We start from the raw sequence: 15,668 nt of genomic DNA on the forward strand, positions 1-15,668 counted from the left end.
AAAATATAATTATACTTATTATTATTAAATGCAACTATTTAATAAACATTGGTGTTTTTTTGTTTTGTTTTTTTTTTTTTTAGCAAAAAAGCCACTCGAGTCTGTGTATTACAATCACTTTTAATTATTTCTTTAATATATAAGATATTAATATTATTTCATATTACAATATAATATATAAATGTTAAAATACAAATACAATATTTATTACAAAACTATTGTAATATGTTTCTTATGCACAAAACATAATGTAAAAAAAAAAAAAAAAAAAACTAAATGACAAAAGATTTATTTATATATTAATTTAAGGTTATTGGTATGTCTTGCGTGATATGAGATGCTTTACCCACCTGTATCCACTAGGATGCTCTTGAGTGCGGTAAAAGGAGGATAATCTGCCCACAGCACAAGCGCTCAAGAGCCGATAAAGACCCCGACCATCTGACGCACTGTAAACGCACTGGAATAACACCAACACTCTGCTGTCAGTCAGTCAGACAATTGAAGTTTTTGTATAGCCTACAGCATGGAGGAATGTAGCGTCGATTAATCTGCCTGCCCGCCTGGTAAGATTTCATCCTCATTCTACTGCATGATTCATCTTATATAAAGTCAAATGGATAATTTCAGCGCGCTTTTATAAAATATATTAAATCATTACAGAGGCGCTGCTCAGACGTTCTGCTTCTCGTGAATCTCTCTATTATTATTATTATTCTAACCAGAAAGGCCTTAAAATGAATCAGTCCTGCGGTTCTGCTCAAATAACGTCATTTACATAAACAGGTCCTTGTTGTAGTACTGATGGTCTGTCTGAAAGTGAGCAGAGAGTCTGTTGTTTATCGTCAGGTAGATAAGAGTCTGGCTCATCTGTGCCTCTGAACCGTTCAGCATCCATTAAACAACCAAATAATAATAATAATGCTCTGTAACATTTTAGATAAATATAATATGACATAATATACTATATAATAATAGGCTATAATTATAAAACAGGATTTAATTAAGGTTTTGTGATATGTATGTCATATGCATTTCTAAACAATATTATGATGTGCAAAAATATACAGTTCAGCGCTGTTTTTGTTAGGCATTAATTACACAGCTAAATAAAGACAGGACACTGTATTATCATCATAAACCAATCTTGCATTTGTGGTTACATTTAAAAAGGCTTTCAACTTCAGTTACCAGCAACTGAGAGGCTTAAAGGGATAGTTCACTCAAAAATGAAAATTCTCTCATCATTGTCTCACCCTCATGCCATCCCAGATGTGTATGACTTACTTTCTTCTACTGACCACAAACGAAGATTTTTTCAGAAGAATATCTCAGCTCTGGTCCTTTCAATTCAAGTGAGTGGTGGCCAGAAATTTGAAGGTCCAAAAAGCAGATAAAAGCATCATAAAATTAATCCATAAAACTCAGATTAAATCCATAACTTCAGAAGCGCTATGAGAGGTGTGGATGAGAAACAGATCAATATTTAATTCCTTTTTTACTATAAATCTTCACTAAACTAAACAGGCGCCACATGTGACTTTCAGAATTTAAAAGTGAAAGTTGAGATTTTGAGTAAAAAAAGGACTTCAATATTTATCCGTTTCTCACCCACACCTATCATATCTCTTCTGAAGACATGGATTTAACCACTGAAGCCCTTTGGATTATTTTTATGCTGCTTTTATCTACTTTTTGAACCTTCAGATTTCTGGCCACCATTCAATTGCATTGTATGGACATACAGAGCTGAGATATCCTTCTAAAAATCTTTGTTTGTGTTCTGCTGAAGAAAGAAAGTCATACACATCTGGGATAGCATGAAGGTGAATAAATGATGAGAGAATTTTCATTTTTGGGTGAACTATCCCTTTAAGAACACTGGAGTTTCTTTTCTGCTGTCCTCTCTTCCTCTGCCCATTTTAATTCAGCTGAACCAGGTCAAAAACAAGGACATTATCAAAGGTTCTGGTCCTGCTTCAGGGTATGGATGGATTCCGACAATGTTTGAAGATATGGAAGGCAGAGAGACAGCAGACAGGGACTGAGGGGAAGAGGAAGATGAAGGGGCAGAAGAACAGTTGTCCCTGGTGATATTTGCACTACATGGTTGACTGTTCTTGTGCATGGTACAACAAAGCTGGGCAACAAGTCCAACTAAATCTGAGTCATTTTATGGTTGCATCTATCATTTACGTAAAACTTCAGACAAGAAAATAGGTAGGTACTGGAACTGCAGTAACTGATACTTACTGTGGCCAAGTAAGTAACCTACAGCGCTTCTATACTACATTAGACTGCAGTTTAGAGGCCATGTACTGTACTGTATCACATGTTCATTACACTTGCTCTGATCATTTGTGAAAATGGATGTCTGCTTTGTCTAACCCGAGGTTCTACTGCAGGGGTCGGCAACCTATGGCACGCGGAGGGTCAATCACTGGCACGCCAGCAACGGCGAGAGAGGAGTAGACTATTTTATTTATATAAATTCCGCACCAGCATTCCAATCTATATCTTGATGTAATCTTTCCTCATGATCACGCAGCGTGTTCCCATGAGCTGAATGGGAGGCTATTGACCAGGAAAATAAAAAATGACATTCCATGTCAAAAAGGTTGCTGACCCCTGTTCTACTGTAACATACGCTGTATTTCTGCAGAACTGGGGAGCATCTTACAATGCAGAGTAGTAAGATTTTTTGTGCCATCTCTTACTTACAGTTTTACAGTGTATTACATTACTTAATTTATGCTGTTGCTAACTTCTCTGTACTTTGAAACAATTTGTTAGTGTAGAGTCACTGAGTTTTCTATTTGACAGTGATTTCACAAAGAATCACTTTACAGTACTGTAATGAAGGCTTACTCTCAAATAAACATTTTATAAAGAATTATGTGCTATAACCACAAAACATATAGAGATTTGACCAGCAAAAATGTCCCTGGTTCATAGATCTTTTTGTAGCAGTGTTTTAAATTGATCCCACTGAAGTGTTGCTGGGTTTGTGTCATTTGAAGTCAATGTTTAATTTTGACAGAATATTTTTGTGTGAAGTATTTAATTTTGATGTGGAAGTTTGAGGTTTGCACAAATCGGTGTGTACTTTTGTGGTTGTGTTTATGGTTTTGAGAAAATAGTGAATTGTTTCATGAAATGTGTCAGCATTTTCAAGAAATGTAAAAAAAAAAGAAAAAAATAAATTAAAAAAAAGGGATAGCTTACCCAGAAATAAAAATTCTGTCATCATTTACTCAATGTCATGTCAACTTAAACCCATATGACTTGCTTTCTTACATGGAACACAAAAGGAGATGTAGGGCAGAATGTTAGGGGTTGACAGTCTTAGTCAGCATTCACTTGCATTGTAAAAAAGATCCAATGAACGTGAATGGTGACTGAGACTAACATTTTACCTAATATCTATTTCTGTGTTCTGCGAAAAACACACCATGAGGGTGAGTAAATGATGACAGAATTTTTATTTTTGGGTAAACTAGCTTATACGTTTAGAGACGTGTAATCAATGGCTTGTATGTGTTTCTTGCCTCAAGATGCTGAAGAAGTATGGCTCATTTTCATCTCAGCATTGCTGGAATCAGTTCCTCTGTGATTTACTTTAGTGGTTTTGGGCTGTGTGCTTTCTGCCATTAGAGCTAATCATAGTGTAGCATAGAGAGGTGCCAGTGAACGTGCTGCTAGTTTTATACAGGGACAGCAGGTGTGTGTTCTGACATAAGCACTAACCCACAGACGACTCCTGTGGTGTTAACAGTTCTCTTTGTCAGACGCCACAATCTGCTCATATGGATATCACTCTTCCTCTTGGCTGCAGGCGCAGCATTGGAATTTGGCAAAGTATTACAGAAAAGTCTGATGATTTTGGCAGCAATATCTTTTAAATTCTGCTTTAAAAATGTTGTTTATGGTTGTTTGTTATTAACAACGGTTGTATGCATGCCAGCTTATTTCTTGTGCCAAAAATGTTTTTTATTAATCCTTTCTTTAAAGGCCCCATGAAATTGAAATGAAAGTTTTTTTGGTTTTTAGTCCAAAGGAATATTCCGGGTTCAATAGTTAAGCTCAATCAACAACATATGTGGCATAATGTTGATTACCACAAAAAAAAATTTGGACTCATCCCTCTTTTTCTTTCTTAAAAAAAAAAAAAAGAAAAAATCGAAGTTACAATGAGGCACTTACAATGAAAGTGAATGGGGCCAAATTTTGGGGGGTTTAAAGGCAGAAATGTGAAGCCTATACATTTATATAATCACTAAACATCAAAGGTGCACTCAGTAGTTTTTTACTCATTAAAAAAGTTTAACTCCTAAAGAAATAAATTGTAATTTTGCAATATATGTATGAAATCATGACCACTCACATTAAATTGAAGACTCCAGTCATATCAGTAACCTTAAATATGTTTTATTCTACATGGAGAGGGTCCGCACATGGGGGCTGCCATGTTAGAATCACATGACCAGCCGAATACTACTCGCTTAATCTCAGTAACCGTCTGGTTATTTGACACTTTCACTCATTGATTAAAGTAATCATGGCTGACTGTGAATACTAAATTTCTACAATGGCATCTGAAACTGAAAACTATTGATTTTAAATGATGCTGCATCCAAGCCACTAGGTGTCAGTGTAAGTCCAAGATTACTCAAAGTTAAAAGTGAGTGAGTGCACCAGGGGTTCGGCTGTTACCAGAGACGTCTCTTAGCAACCCAACTGATAAACAATGCTGAACAGTCAACCATGTAGTGCAGCATTTGTGCTACAGGTGTACGATCTTCAAAAGAGAGTTTAATTTACCATGTTTTATACACCTGTTTCTGTAGGCGTTTGTTAAACAAGCTTTAATAAAATGTAATGTGGAAACATGAACGATATTAGTTAATAAAAGTGAATGTTTATCACTTACTTTTTATATCTCCCTGGGTGCCGACATGTTTATGTTACGTCACGCACCTGCATCTCAGCGAAGTTGAATATTTCTGCACGAGCTTCAAAGTTGGAATTCCAACTTCAAATGGCTTTCCATTGCACTTTTGCTAGTAGGAAGTTGGAAAATCCGACTTTCCGAGTTGAATGGAACGCAGCATTAGGCCAAAGTTATTGATGACACATCTTGCACTATAAAAAAGAATAAAAAATAAAATAAATAATTCTTCAATTAGCTGTAGTGTGAATGACTTGGTGACCCCACGTTTGACCTGAATTAATTCAGTTCAGTTCCTAAACGCATCACACATATGTTGCAACTTTTACTGACTTAGTTTCAACTGTGTCTGACAAATTGCAAGATTGATTTTGCAAACTTTTAATTGGGTTCAATGCTGAGGTGCAAGCTGATTTGACATAACACTTCTGCTGTAAAAAAAAATAAAAATAAAATAAATAAATAAATAAAAATCTTTATTTTGAGCTTGCTTAACAAATCAGTTACTCTAACGGTATGCTGGCAGACAACTGGATTGATAGACATGGAAGTTTCCATGGAGACAGGAGGCTCTAATTACATTGGCTCTTGATGATGAATGTAATTTGAAATAACAAGCTTTCCTGTGTTGCACCACAAGCTGAAGAAGGATGATTGTTAGCGTTTACCCCTGTTTTGATGACTCCCCTGTTGTGTTGAAATCTCTTGCATGATTATTAATCAGATCTGACACTATATGGCATTACTCTGCTCTGATCCATCTCAGTGGGTCAGATGGACCCCTGCTTAAGCAATATCAGCTCAGCGTCCGTATTAACTATGGATGACGTCAGCTTTCTGCTGTATGTTATTCACAAGGGCAAAGCCGCCCTTCAGAGACACATCAGTAAGCTGCTACAGTTTTGCACTCAGCGGCAAACTGTGCCAGAGTCTGTGGCTATATTTAGTATGAAATACATACATAAGTGACAATAATAAAAACATTTTTTGCACATATTTAAGTACATGAAACACATTGTGTATATATGAGTACAGTGTCTGGGCATGTAGATGGGGCATGTCTGAGAGGACTTGAAAGTGTATGTAATAGTAAACATGTCTTTATGAAGGATGCATAGGAAGCCTTGTCTTTTCAGTGACCCTGAACTATTTAATAACCAATGGGAGACAACCACTGAATGACTCATGATGGTGTGTGTGCGCGTGTGTGTGTGCGCGTGTGTGTGTGTGTTTGTGTTTGTGTGTGTGTGTGTGTGTGTGTGTGTGTGTTAGGGATGGGCATTTTCTAGTAATTTTGTAGTCAAGTACTCTAACCCACAAGAAATGTGTAATCGATTACTCATTTAAAATGCAAGTTAAAAATAACACGTACATGAAATTTATACATTGTTTTATTCACAAACGTTACCAAGAACGGTAACTTCCACAAACTATGGTTTTCTTTTGGGGGAAAAATGAAATGAACAAAATACATTAATAAAAAAAAAAAAAAAACGTTTAAAAAGAAACCGATACTGACATAATAGGGTAATGCACACATAAAGTCTACATAAAGGCTATCACATTTTTATAATTTCACATGTTATTATTCAGAATAACAAGTGGTGAAAGTTGGCTTTTTATAAGGTGCGCTCTGTCTGTGTCCAGAGATGTAACGCACATACACATATACTGATCTGATGAGCTTCAGAGTCTCTTGTATCGCTTCGCAGTTTCTTTTCACCATAAAAGCAGATCCTCATCCGTTGGTTTGCATGACTCCAACAAGAACCGAATACAAATAGAGTACAATTCAATAAGAATTTCAAAGACATGTTGGACAATTATCCATCATGTCTCCTCTCATCCAACACCTCGATGTAAAATGAGTACTTGATTACTCCATTAGGCTACTCGTGCACATCCCTAGTGTGTGTGTATCAAAATATAATAACTTGTTCCACCTCTAAAACAACTTTCCTTTTCGTTGACTTGACCTAGGCTGGAAAAAAAAGTCATTTAGCCATTGTTTTAGGCTACTGTTATAGCCTTTCTAAAATCTTGCATCATGCAGTAATTTAATGCCGATTAACCTTAACGTATGGCAATAATTGCAAATAAAGACATCTTTTTTTATTTATTTTTTGAAGTGTTATTGTTGGGATACGTCTTTAGGGTGAGCTTGACCTTCAGCCTCCACATCCTGTTTAAAAAGCCTCCTCAAAAGGGGTTGCCAGCTCTCACAGTTGACTACAAACTTGCATTCAGGTTTGACTCCGTTTTGGTATGGGACGCCCACATGTTACAAGCCAATCAATTTCAAATGGATAAAATTAAATTCCCGCACTACATTTGTTTCTTGTTCATATTCTGTTTGACTCAGAAAAATGTCACAATATGGAAGAAAAATTAGTTGCGAATGCCATTTTATGGACTTTGACATTGATTTTATACTGTGTTCCAGAGTCCATGCCACTAGTTTGCCATTATTCTGAAGTAAAATGCTTGTTTTAAGACTAAATTTCAGAGAAATGTTAAATGTGTTGTGTTCATCCATACTATTTAATAGTCCAGAAAGTTCAGACATAAGAGATGTAAAGATTTATAACTGTTCCATTGCTTTACATTGATCATGCATTGATGATTAACATTTTTCTGTTGTTATGTAGGTCTTTGGAAGTGGGCCGCTGTTCGTCTTTTGCTTTGAGAGAGTGAGAGAAAGGTATTCTGGGAATCCCAGACACCCCTGGATGTGGTTGAGTTTTGGATATCAGCAGCAGATGAAAAATTTGTCCGATGCTGCATCTCTACATACAGATGCTCAGCTCCAGTGGAATTATGAGTGGATAACGGGCGAGGTTGGAGGCGGTGCATAGGTCAAGGTGTGGGGCCCTGGTGGATGTGCAGTTTTGAGTGGGTGGAGTCAGGGAAGTTCTGTAAAAGATGACCAGCCTTTTCCACCGGAGTAATGGGAACAGTAACCATGGCAGCAGTACGCGTGGAGGTAGCGCTGCCTCGTCAGAGCTCAATAGGAGGGCTCCATGTCAGGTTAGATGCCTGGAGTTTAGCCAGGCTATGGATGACTTTAAGACCATGTTCCCCAGCATGGAGCATGATGTTATCGAGTGTGTGTTGAGGGCCAACAGTGGCTCTGTGGACTCCACCATTGACCAGCTCCTGCGGATTAGCTTGGACAGTCAGGCCACGGATTACAGCTCAGATTCTGATGACAGCATTCCTCCGGAGGTTTGCAAGATGTTTTGATTTTGATACACAAGAGAATCTTCTCAATTGAACTTGTGTTAAATCTTATGTGACTTATGGAGCTTTACAGGTTGACAAGCAGATAAGGTAATTTTATTGTTAAATGTTAACCAAAGCAAACCATGACAGTGTGCTTCCAAAGATCACTTAAAGACCCCATGAAATCAAAATTAAGGCCCAAACATGCTCTACGCAAGGTTTTTTTCTCCCCTATTCTCCCCAATTTGGAATGCCCAATACCCAGTGCACTCTTAAGTCCTCGTGGTGGCGTAGTGACTCGTCTCAATCCGAGTGGTGGAGGACTAACCTCAGTTGCCGCCGAGACCTTCAATCCGCGCATTTTATCACGTGGCTTGTTGAGCGTGTTACCGTGGAGACATAGCACGTGTGGAGGCCCACACTATTCTTCGCGGCATCCACGCTCATCTCACCACGTGCCCCACCGTGAGCGAGAACCACATTATAGTGAGCACGAGGAGGTTACCCCATGTGACTCTAACCTCCTTAGCAGCCGGGCCAATTTGGTTGCTTAGGAGACCTGACTGGAGTCACTCAGCACACCCTGGATTCGAACTCGCGACCCCAGGGGTGGTAGTCAGCGTCAGTACTCGCTGAGCTACCCTGGCCTCACTCTACGCAAGTTCTTAAACCCAGACACTTCTAGCTACTCAAGCTTGATTTTGTGCATTGCTGCATTCCAAAATGTGTCAGAACACAATTCATAACACAACGCAAGTACGCGTTGCCTTCTCAGTGTGGCCACAAGGGTGCTATAGCAGACATCACTGTGAACTGTTGGCTTCTACGGTGAGATTTCTCTTTTAAGAAAACTACTGTTATGGTGGAGCAACAGTTTGACGAGAATATTGCTGAACAAGTAAGGTAAAATCAATATATATATAGCAACTTACATGAATAATAACACATCCAGTTTGATGGCACAGAGTACTGAGGTTTGTTACCGCCACAGAAACGCAAAAATTAATGTTAAGCTTGGCTTTTTCTGAGCATATGGGTGCCCTAAGCGAATTCCTACTTGGAGGATTTAAATAAATAATAAAAATTTATAAAAGTGTAAATAATAATTTTTCCTCTGGGAAAATAATATTGATGACTCATCTTGCAGGCACGGGCATATACAAAATTTTGTCCAGTCAAATGCTCCCTAGAATGAGAATATCCCTCCCCCTCATACCACCTGTCGCTGACTAGTAATAGTAAGTAACAAATTATGGTTCATGGCTGTGATGTAAACTAAAGCCTATTGGCTATTTCTTTAAAAAGGAACAAGCTCTTCAATATGTTCCACGCCAACTTACTGTTTCAATGGGAAATACGTCAACACAGGAAAGAAAACTCAAACCATCAGGTCGGTTAATTTATTACTGTGAGGCATTCTGTTTTTGACTTAGAGAGATGGTTGAATGCTGCATGCTAAGATTCCTTTCAGTGTTGGAATCTGTTTATCACATATCACCTCATGTCTCATCATAGAATTAAATGTTGAATCTGGACTATGTTTGTGACCTCTGACCTCTACTGCAGATCCTGGAGAGAACACTAGAGCCGGACAATTCAGACGAGGAGCCTCCACCCGTTTACGCCCCACCCTCCTATGACATGCACATCTATGACAGAAAGCATCCCGCAGATGTTCCGTCCACCCCACCACCCAGGCAAGAAAAATATCTAACAGTGTTTGACCTTTGAAGAAATAACTAAGAAAGAGGCTGTTTAGTCTCTCCTTGATAGGTGTAAACAAAATTCACTGTTTAAGTCTCAGTCTAGTAGTGTAAACAGTTTAACAGTTATTTACACTTTTAGTCAGTGTGTAAACTGCTTTTATGTGTGCCTGGTAGTTTCATGTTATTACATCAAAGTCTTGGAGACCAAATTGTTTGATTGTTCTTTATTAAATTATGCCTTTTATCCCAAATTAACACATCTGATCATTTAGTTTGTGTAGCCAAATAAACAACAAACAATAAACAACAGCATCATAAATTATATAAATCACAAAGTCAGGATCACACCTGGTCTTTCTAGTTTATGAGAAGAAATTGGTTTTATTTTATATGTATTATATTATTCTATGTTGCCAGGTTCGATGATTATCCCCCTCCTGGGCATCAACAGGTTAGCGGTTACAGGAACTTGAATCCACCGTTACTAGGCAACCTCCCCGATGACTTCCTGCGGATCCTGCCTCAGCAGTTAGAGAGTCTTCAGGTATATTTATAATACTTCCAACCTTGGACTGTTTTATCAGGACACAGCTGTGTAATTTTATGAAGTAGTGGAATCGAGTGTGTCCTTTACTGTACATTTTTACTTTATTTATATGGCCCATATTCAACACTTTTGAAGCATCCTATATTTTCCCTGAAGTTCACTTCATAGTAATGGTTTTGTTTGTATCAAAAGCAGTTGCTTTAGTTTAACAGGGAGCATATCTTTGTTCCCAGGGTCCTATGTTACCAGGGCTTAAGTTCCCCAGTTCAGTATTCTGTTAACACACATTAACCCTCCTATTGTGTTCGGGTCAAATTTGGCCCGTTTCAAATTAAAATATTTCATCAATATTATCCAGTTTTTTTTAATTGGAACAAGGCTTCAAAACAGCTAGATAAATACAACAAAACCAGTGGTTATCATTTTATTTGATTCTGAAGGTCTCTAAAAAAAAATGTTACATCTGTGGTGTTCTGGGTCAAATCTGACCCGGCAGAGAATATTAAAAAGTCTTGTTGGTTCCTATTAAAAACCAATGTTCTCTGTGGGTCAGATTTTACCCTATTTTTGATGATTTGGTTTGATGAGATTTTCAACAGCAAGGTAAATGTGGTCTTTGCACCATAAAATAAAAAAGTAAATATAGATTTTGTGGTTATGAATTGCTGGGGAACATGCTTTTCAGGTTCCCATTATGTGCTATATAGAGCTGGGGGACATGGGACCCTGGGAACTGGGGAATATAGCACCCTTTGTCATGTGTTCATTATGTGCCATATAAATCTGGGGAACATGGGAACATGCGAATTACTCTGTTTAAATCTCAAGTTTTTTGTGACTGTATCTTTAAGACTTCTATTTATAAATGACATCTGTTGTGATTGCCTAACCTTTGCATACCACCCTTTAAGTCAGATCAGAGTTGACTCATTCCTCTCATGGATGGCTTTTTATGTCATATCATTAAAAATGTCTTTGGTGATTTCTATCCCCCTACAGCGAAGTCAGAGCAGTCTGTCTCAGCCTTCCTCCTCCTCTTCCTCCCTGTCATCCCTGACGCAGCTTTCGTCCAGCAGTGGTGTTCTGTCAGGTGATGTTTGGTCCTCTGAACAGGACAGGAAGTTGAAGCAGTATTTGGAAGATGAGCGAATCGCTCTTTTCCTGCAGAATCAGGAGTTCATGAAAGAACTTCAGCATAACAGAGACTTCCTCATTACTCTGGAGATAGGTACACACACACACACACACACACACACACACACACACACATTTACACGTTCGCTTACCTATATTAATATGTTTCCTGTTAACTTTTATTGATAGTTGTTACTTTAAGCTGATTACTAGTAATTACTGTGAAGTAAATAGTAATTACTAGACCAACCCTGCTAAAAAAGAACTTTTATGGCTTCTAATAATGAATATATTTTTTTTCTTTTGAGGACTTCTCCAAAAGATTTTTGTTCAGATTTAGCAAACTTCTGGGGACATTTTTCAGCATTTATGTCCCAGAAAGTAGCTAGGAGAGAAACACATACACAGACTCATACTTACATTCCCACTCTCACTTTTTCATGCATATCAGATATTCAATTCATATTGAATAACTTCCACTTAAAACGAAATTCAACATTTCATTCAAGTGAAAGAATTCATAAATCACTAGTGTAATCCTCTTTTACAACCTGTCCATTCTCTCCCTTTATATGCAAAATTTTGGTAATTATTTCCATCATCATATTTAGGCTATTACTCCACTCATTGTGCTCAAATGCATTTGCACACAGTGTGTATGAAGAGCTTTCATTCCTAACACACTGTGTGCAGTGGTGTCTTTCCACTGTTACTGCTCACTCTGGAATGGCTGAACGTCATCTCTGCCCTCAGTGACCCTGTTACCTGCTGTGTTTTAGATCGTCAGAGGTGCGAGAAAACACAGTACGGTCATTCATCCGTTTGCACGGAGAACTCCACTGAAGGTAGACCCCCTTCATTTCATCCATCAGCCACATGGCACTTGCAGAATTCAGAAAGACCACAGTCTGCTCTGCTCTGCCATGAAACTTCATCTGATCCTGTCTGCGCCACTACGTAGAGCATAACACATCTCCCTTAGAGAACAGTATCATGAAAAGTCTGTGTAACTCTTTCTTTAGGTGAGAACTGTGGCTCGGGTTCTGAGGAGGCCTGTTCTTATGTCTCTGATGATGCCTTATTCCTGGAGAAACTCAAGCACATGGGCAAATGTAAGAAAAACATGCACACATACCAGAGGCCGCATCTCTATTGCACTTTCTTCAATCTAAGTGCTGCCATACTGGAGGAGGCCTTGTACACACATTTGCTTTGATAAACTAGATTGTAAATCAAGATATTGAGGAACAATATTGATGAAAACAATAAATCAGACATAAAAATGAATCTGCTTTTTTTATTTTCAGTGTCATGGACTATGTTGTTGCTAATTTATAAAGCTAATTTCTCACTCATTTTTGACCACGGTATTAATCTCTACAGCTACAAGGAAGAAGCTTTTCGAGATTGCTAGATCATTCTCTGAGAAGACCAGAAGGAAGAAGTCAAAAAAGAGAACTCTGCCCAAACACCATTCATATCCTCACTATCTGTTCTAGATAAAGCTCAACACATAACAAACATATAATAAAAGCTTGGTTTTGTGACACTGGCTCTATTGAACCTTGCAAAAAAGCACTGTGGTGGTATCATGGTACAGTGATGGTAACATATAGTAATACCATGGTACTTAGATATACTATATACTGTGGTTCTGTATCTAAGTGCTTACCATATTCATATGCCATGGTATTAACATGGTATTCCAAGGTATTTCAAATGATACAATGGTAATGCCAGGGTACATGTCCAAACAAATACGGCATTACCTTGGTATCTTTTCATAAGTGATATGAGAGCTTTTAACTTGTCCGTTTCTGTTGCTATCTAGATTTACACTGATGTAAAGGCACTGATGCCCTTAGATACACATTTGAGTTTAAAAAGTGCTGGTTGAAAATATATTTGATAAGTGGAGTTATATTATAAATGTGAACTCCTGTATCTGGTGTGGTCCTTGACTTTCTCGCAATCTGTGCGCTGCCACTTCCACTGTCAATCTACTGGATGATATAGGGCCTCCACCAGGTAAATATTCACTTTATCTCTCTCATATATTTTGTGAAACATAATTATGCAAATTGTGTATGTGTATGTGTTTGTAAGCGGAGGAAGGCAGTCAACTCAACAGGCTCTCAGGAAGAGAGAAGGGAGAGGTGTCAAATAAGAAAGTGATGTTGTGGTAAGGACACAAATACATGTTTAGAATAGCATCTAATCTAATTTTCAGTATGCATGGAAAACCCAGATGACCTACATTTACCAGCACGTGCACTACACAACAGAGCATACTACATGGAATTGTGAATGGTACAATACAATTGTTTGACTTGACCTTCAATTTCCAGTGTAGTGAATGAACTAGAAGTAATATCTGCTATATTTTTGCCATATCCCCTTCTTGCCTAATTATTTAATCGGACTGCAAAAGTTATGGTGTTTTTACACAAAATTTTAATACAGCTGCAAAATAACCATATTTATTTCTGAGAATTAAACATGCAAATTAAAATGATATAATGTGACAACAATGTACCATACTACTGTTTTAAAAGTGTTGTTGCATAATGCATACTGTTTTGCATACTACTTAAAAAAAAAAAAAAGAAAGCAGTATACAGTAAATACTGCATGTAAAGTATGCACGCACTTTATTCCCAATATAGCCATTAAACATCGGTAGACTGGGAAAAAAAAAAACATTACCAGATTGTCAAACATTTCTCCACAGTTGATATTAAAGACATAAAAATAAATGTTTTAGGTCACATTCCTTTGTTTTTATTTTGAAAGATTTTTTTTAAATAAGTAATACATAATATTGTGTGTGTGTGTGTGTGTGTGTGTATATATGTATTTTTTTATTTATTTATTTATTTTTTATTATTATTGACACTTTCTTTAACAAGAGTTTTTCATTCCTTCCTGTTTGTTCCCTGACAGATGGACGGATCCTGGTCGGACCAGCCAGAGACAGCACATTTCTGAAAAGGACTAAAACCAACAAGATTTTACTTATAAATTATATTTATTTTATAGATTATAGATGTTTTCCTGCAATGCTTAAGTTACATCTGAATCATGAAATCATCATAGATCCACTATTGTTGGTAATATTCTGATTCAACAGGCTCTGATTTAGTTTCTTACTGCCATGCAGTGTCGCAGATCAGGTAGTGTGCTAAGACGACTGCCGTGTTGTGTCAGTGTTCATGCTGTGCTGGGACTCAGGACTTAGAACATCCACAAGCACAAAACCTTATTGCTCAAACAAGAAGATCTGTGTTTATATCTCAGGAGAATTCAAATGGCCTGAAAGTCTCTGTATCATGTACAGTTCTGCTCATATTTATAGATAATTGCTTTTCCCATTCTTAAAGATATTTTCCATGGAATTTGTGATCTTATTTGATAGGTAATATTACTTTGATTAATTTCTGGGTGATTTATTAAAAATAAGTATCAGATTTAGTTGGTATGTGGTTTTCAACCTACAATGTAAAAAGACATTTTGAAAATGAAGTACAAGGTTTTTTGAAAATTCACCAATCCTTTCTGAAATAAACATTAATGAAAGATATTTTAATTCTTAGTGTGAAGTAGGATCTCTCTGGTTGTGTGTATTTACACCGAGATAGCAATTATTACATTTAAATTGTAATTCTCACAGTTTAGGGCTGTTAGCTCACTGTAAATCAGCAAGATTGATATTGATTTTCAGGGGAATCATTTTGTTTGCTAATAAATAAAATACATTTTGAAATCAACACATCCTCGTTTCTCCTTTCACTTTTAAAATGATCCCAGTGTACACTATTTTATTTATTTTTATAAAATGCATTTCACATGTTCCTATAAGAACCAGTAGAGGTTGCTAGACCCAAGGCCATCAAGCTAGTTCACTCAAAAATAAAAAAGTAAGTTTAAATGGATATTTACAGAGAGATATCAAAAATGTAAAAATTCTGCCATCATTTACTCACTCTCATGCCATCCATGATGTGTTTGAATTTCTTTCTCATGCAGAACACAAACGAAGAGGTCCATACAATGCAAGTGAATGGTAACCAGACCTTTGAAGATCCAAAAAGCACATAAAAGCAGTATAAAA

The 15,668-nt window shown here is 37.2% G+C and overlaps 1 protein-coding gene across 4 annotated transcripts; it reads left to right on the forward strand.

The window, feature by feature from the left end:
- The first annotated feature begins 394 nt into the window (after nucleotides 1-394).
- Nucleotides 395-15,324, forward strand: cuedc1a (CUE domain containing 1a). Of its 4 annotated transcripts, XM_051686470.1 has the most exons (11): nucleotides 395-566; nucleotides 7,597-8,173; nucleotides 9,737-9,867; nucleotides 10,294-10,420; nucleotides 11,423-11,651; nucleotides 12,337-12,402; nucleotides 12,580-12,669; nucleotides 12,941-13,034; nucleotides 13,530-13,585; nucleotides 13,664-13,739; nucleotides 14,501-14,648. In XM_051686470.1, coding segments are annotated over exons 2-11 (1,173 nt in total). In that variant the 5' UTR covers nucleotides 395-566; nucleotides 7,597-7,870; the 3' UTR covers nucleotides 14,502-14,648. The 4 variants fall into 4 exon arrangements, with proteins under 4 accessions (XP_051542430.1, XP_051542427.1, XP_051542429.1 ...); XM_051686467.1 differs by lacking the exon at nucleotides 13,664-13,739 and having other exon boundaries at nucleotides 14,501-15,324; XM_051686469.1 differs by having other exon boundaries at nucleotides 13,664-14,636.
- Nucleotides 15,325-15,668: the final 344 nt, after the last annotated feature.

The sequence above is a fragment of the Myxocyprinus asiaticus genome, chromosome 43, assembly GCF_019703515.2.
Source record: "Myxocyprinus asiaticus isolate MX2 ecotype Aquarium Trade chromosome 43, UBuf_Myxa_2, whole genome shotgun sequence".
NCBI lineage: Eukaryota > Metazoa > Chordata > Actinopteri > Cypriniformes > Catostomidae > Myxocyprinus > Myxocyprinus asiaticus.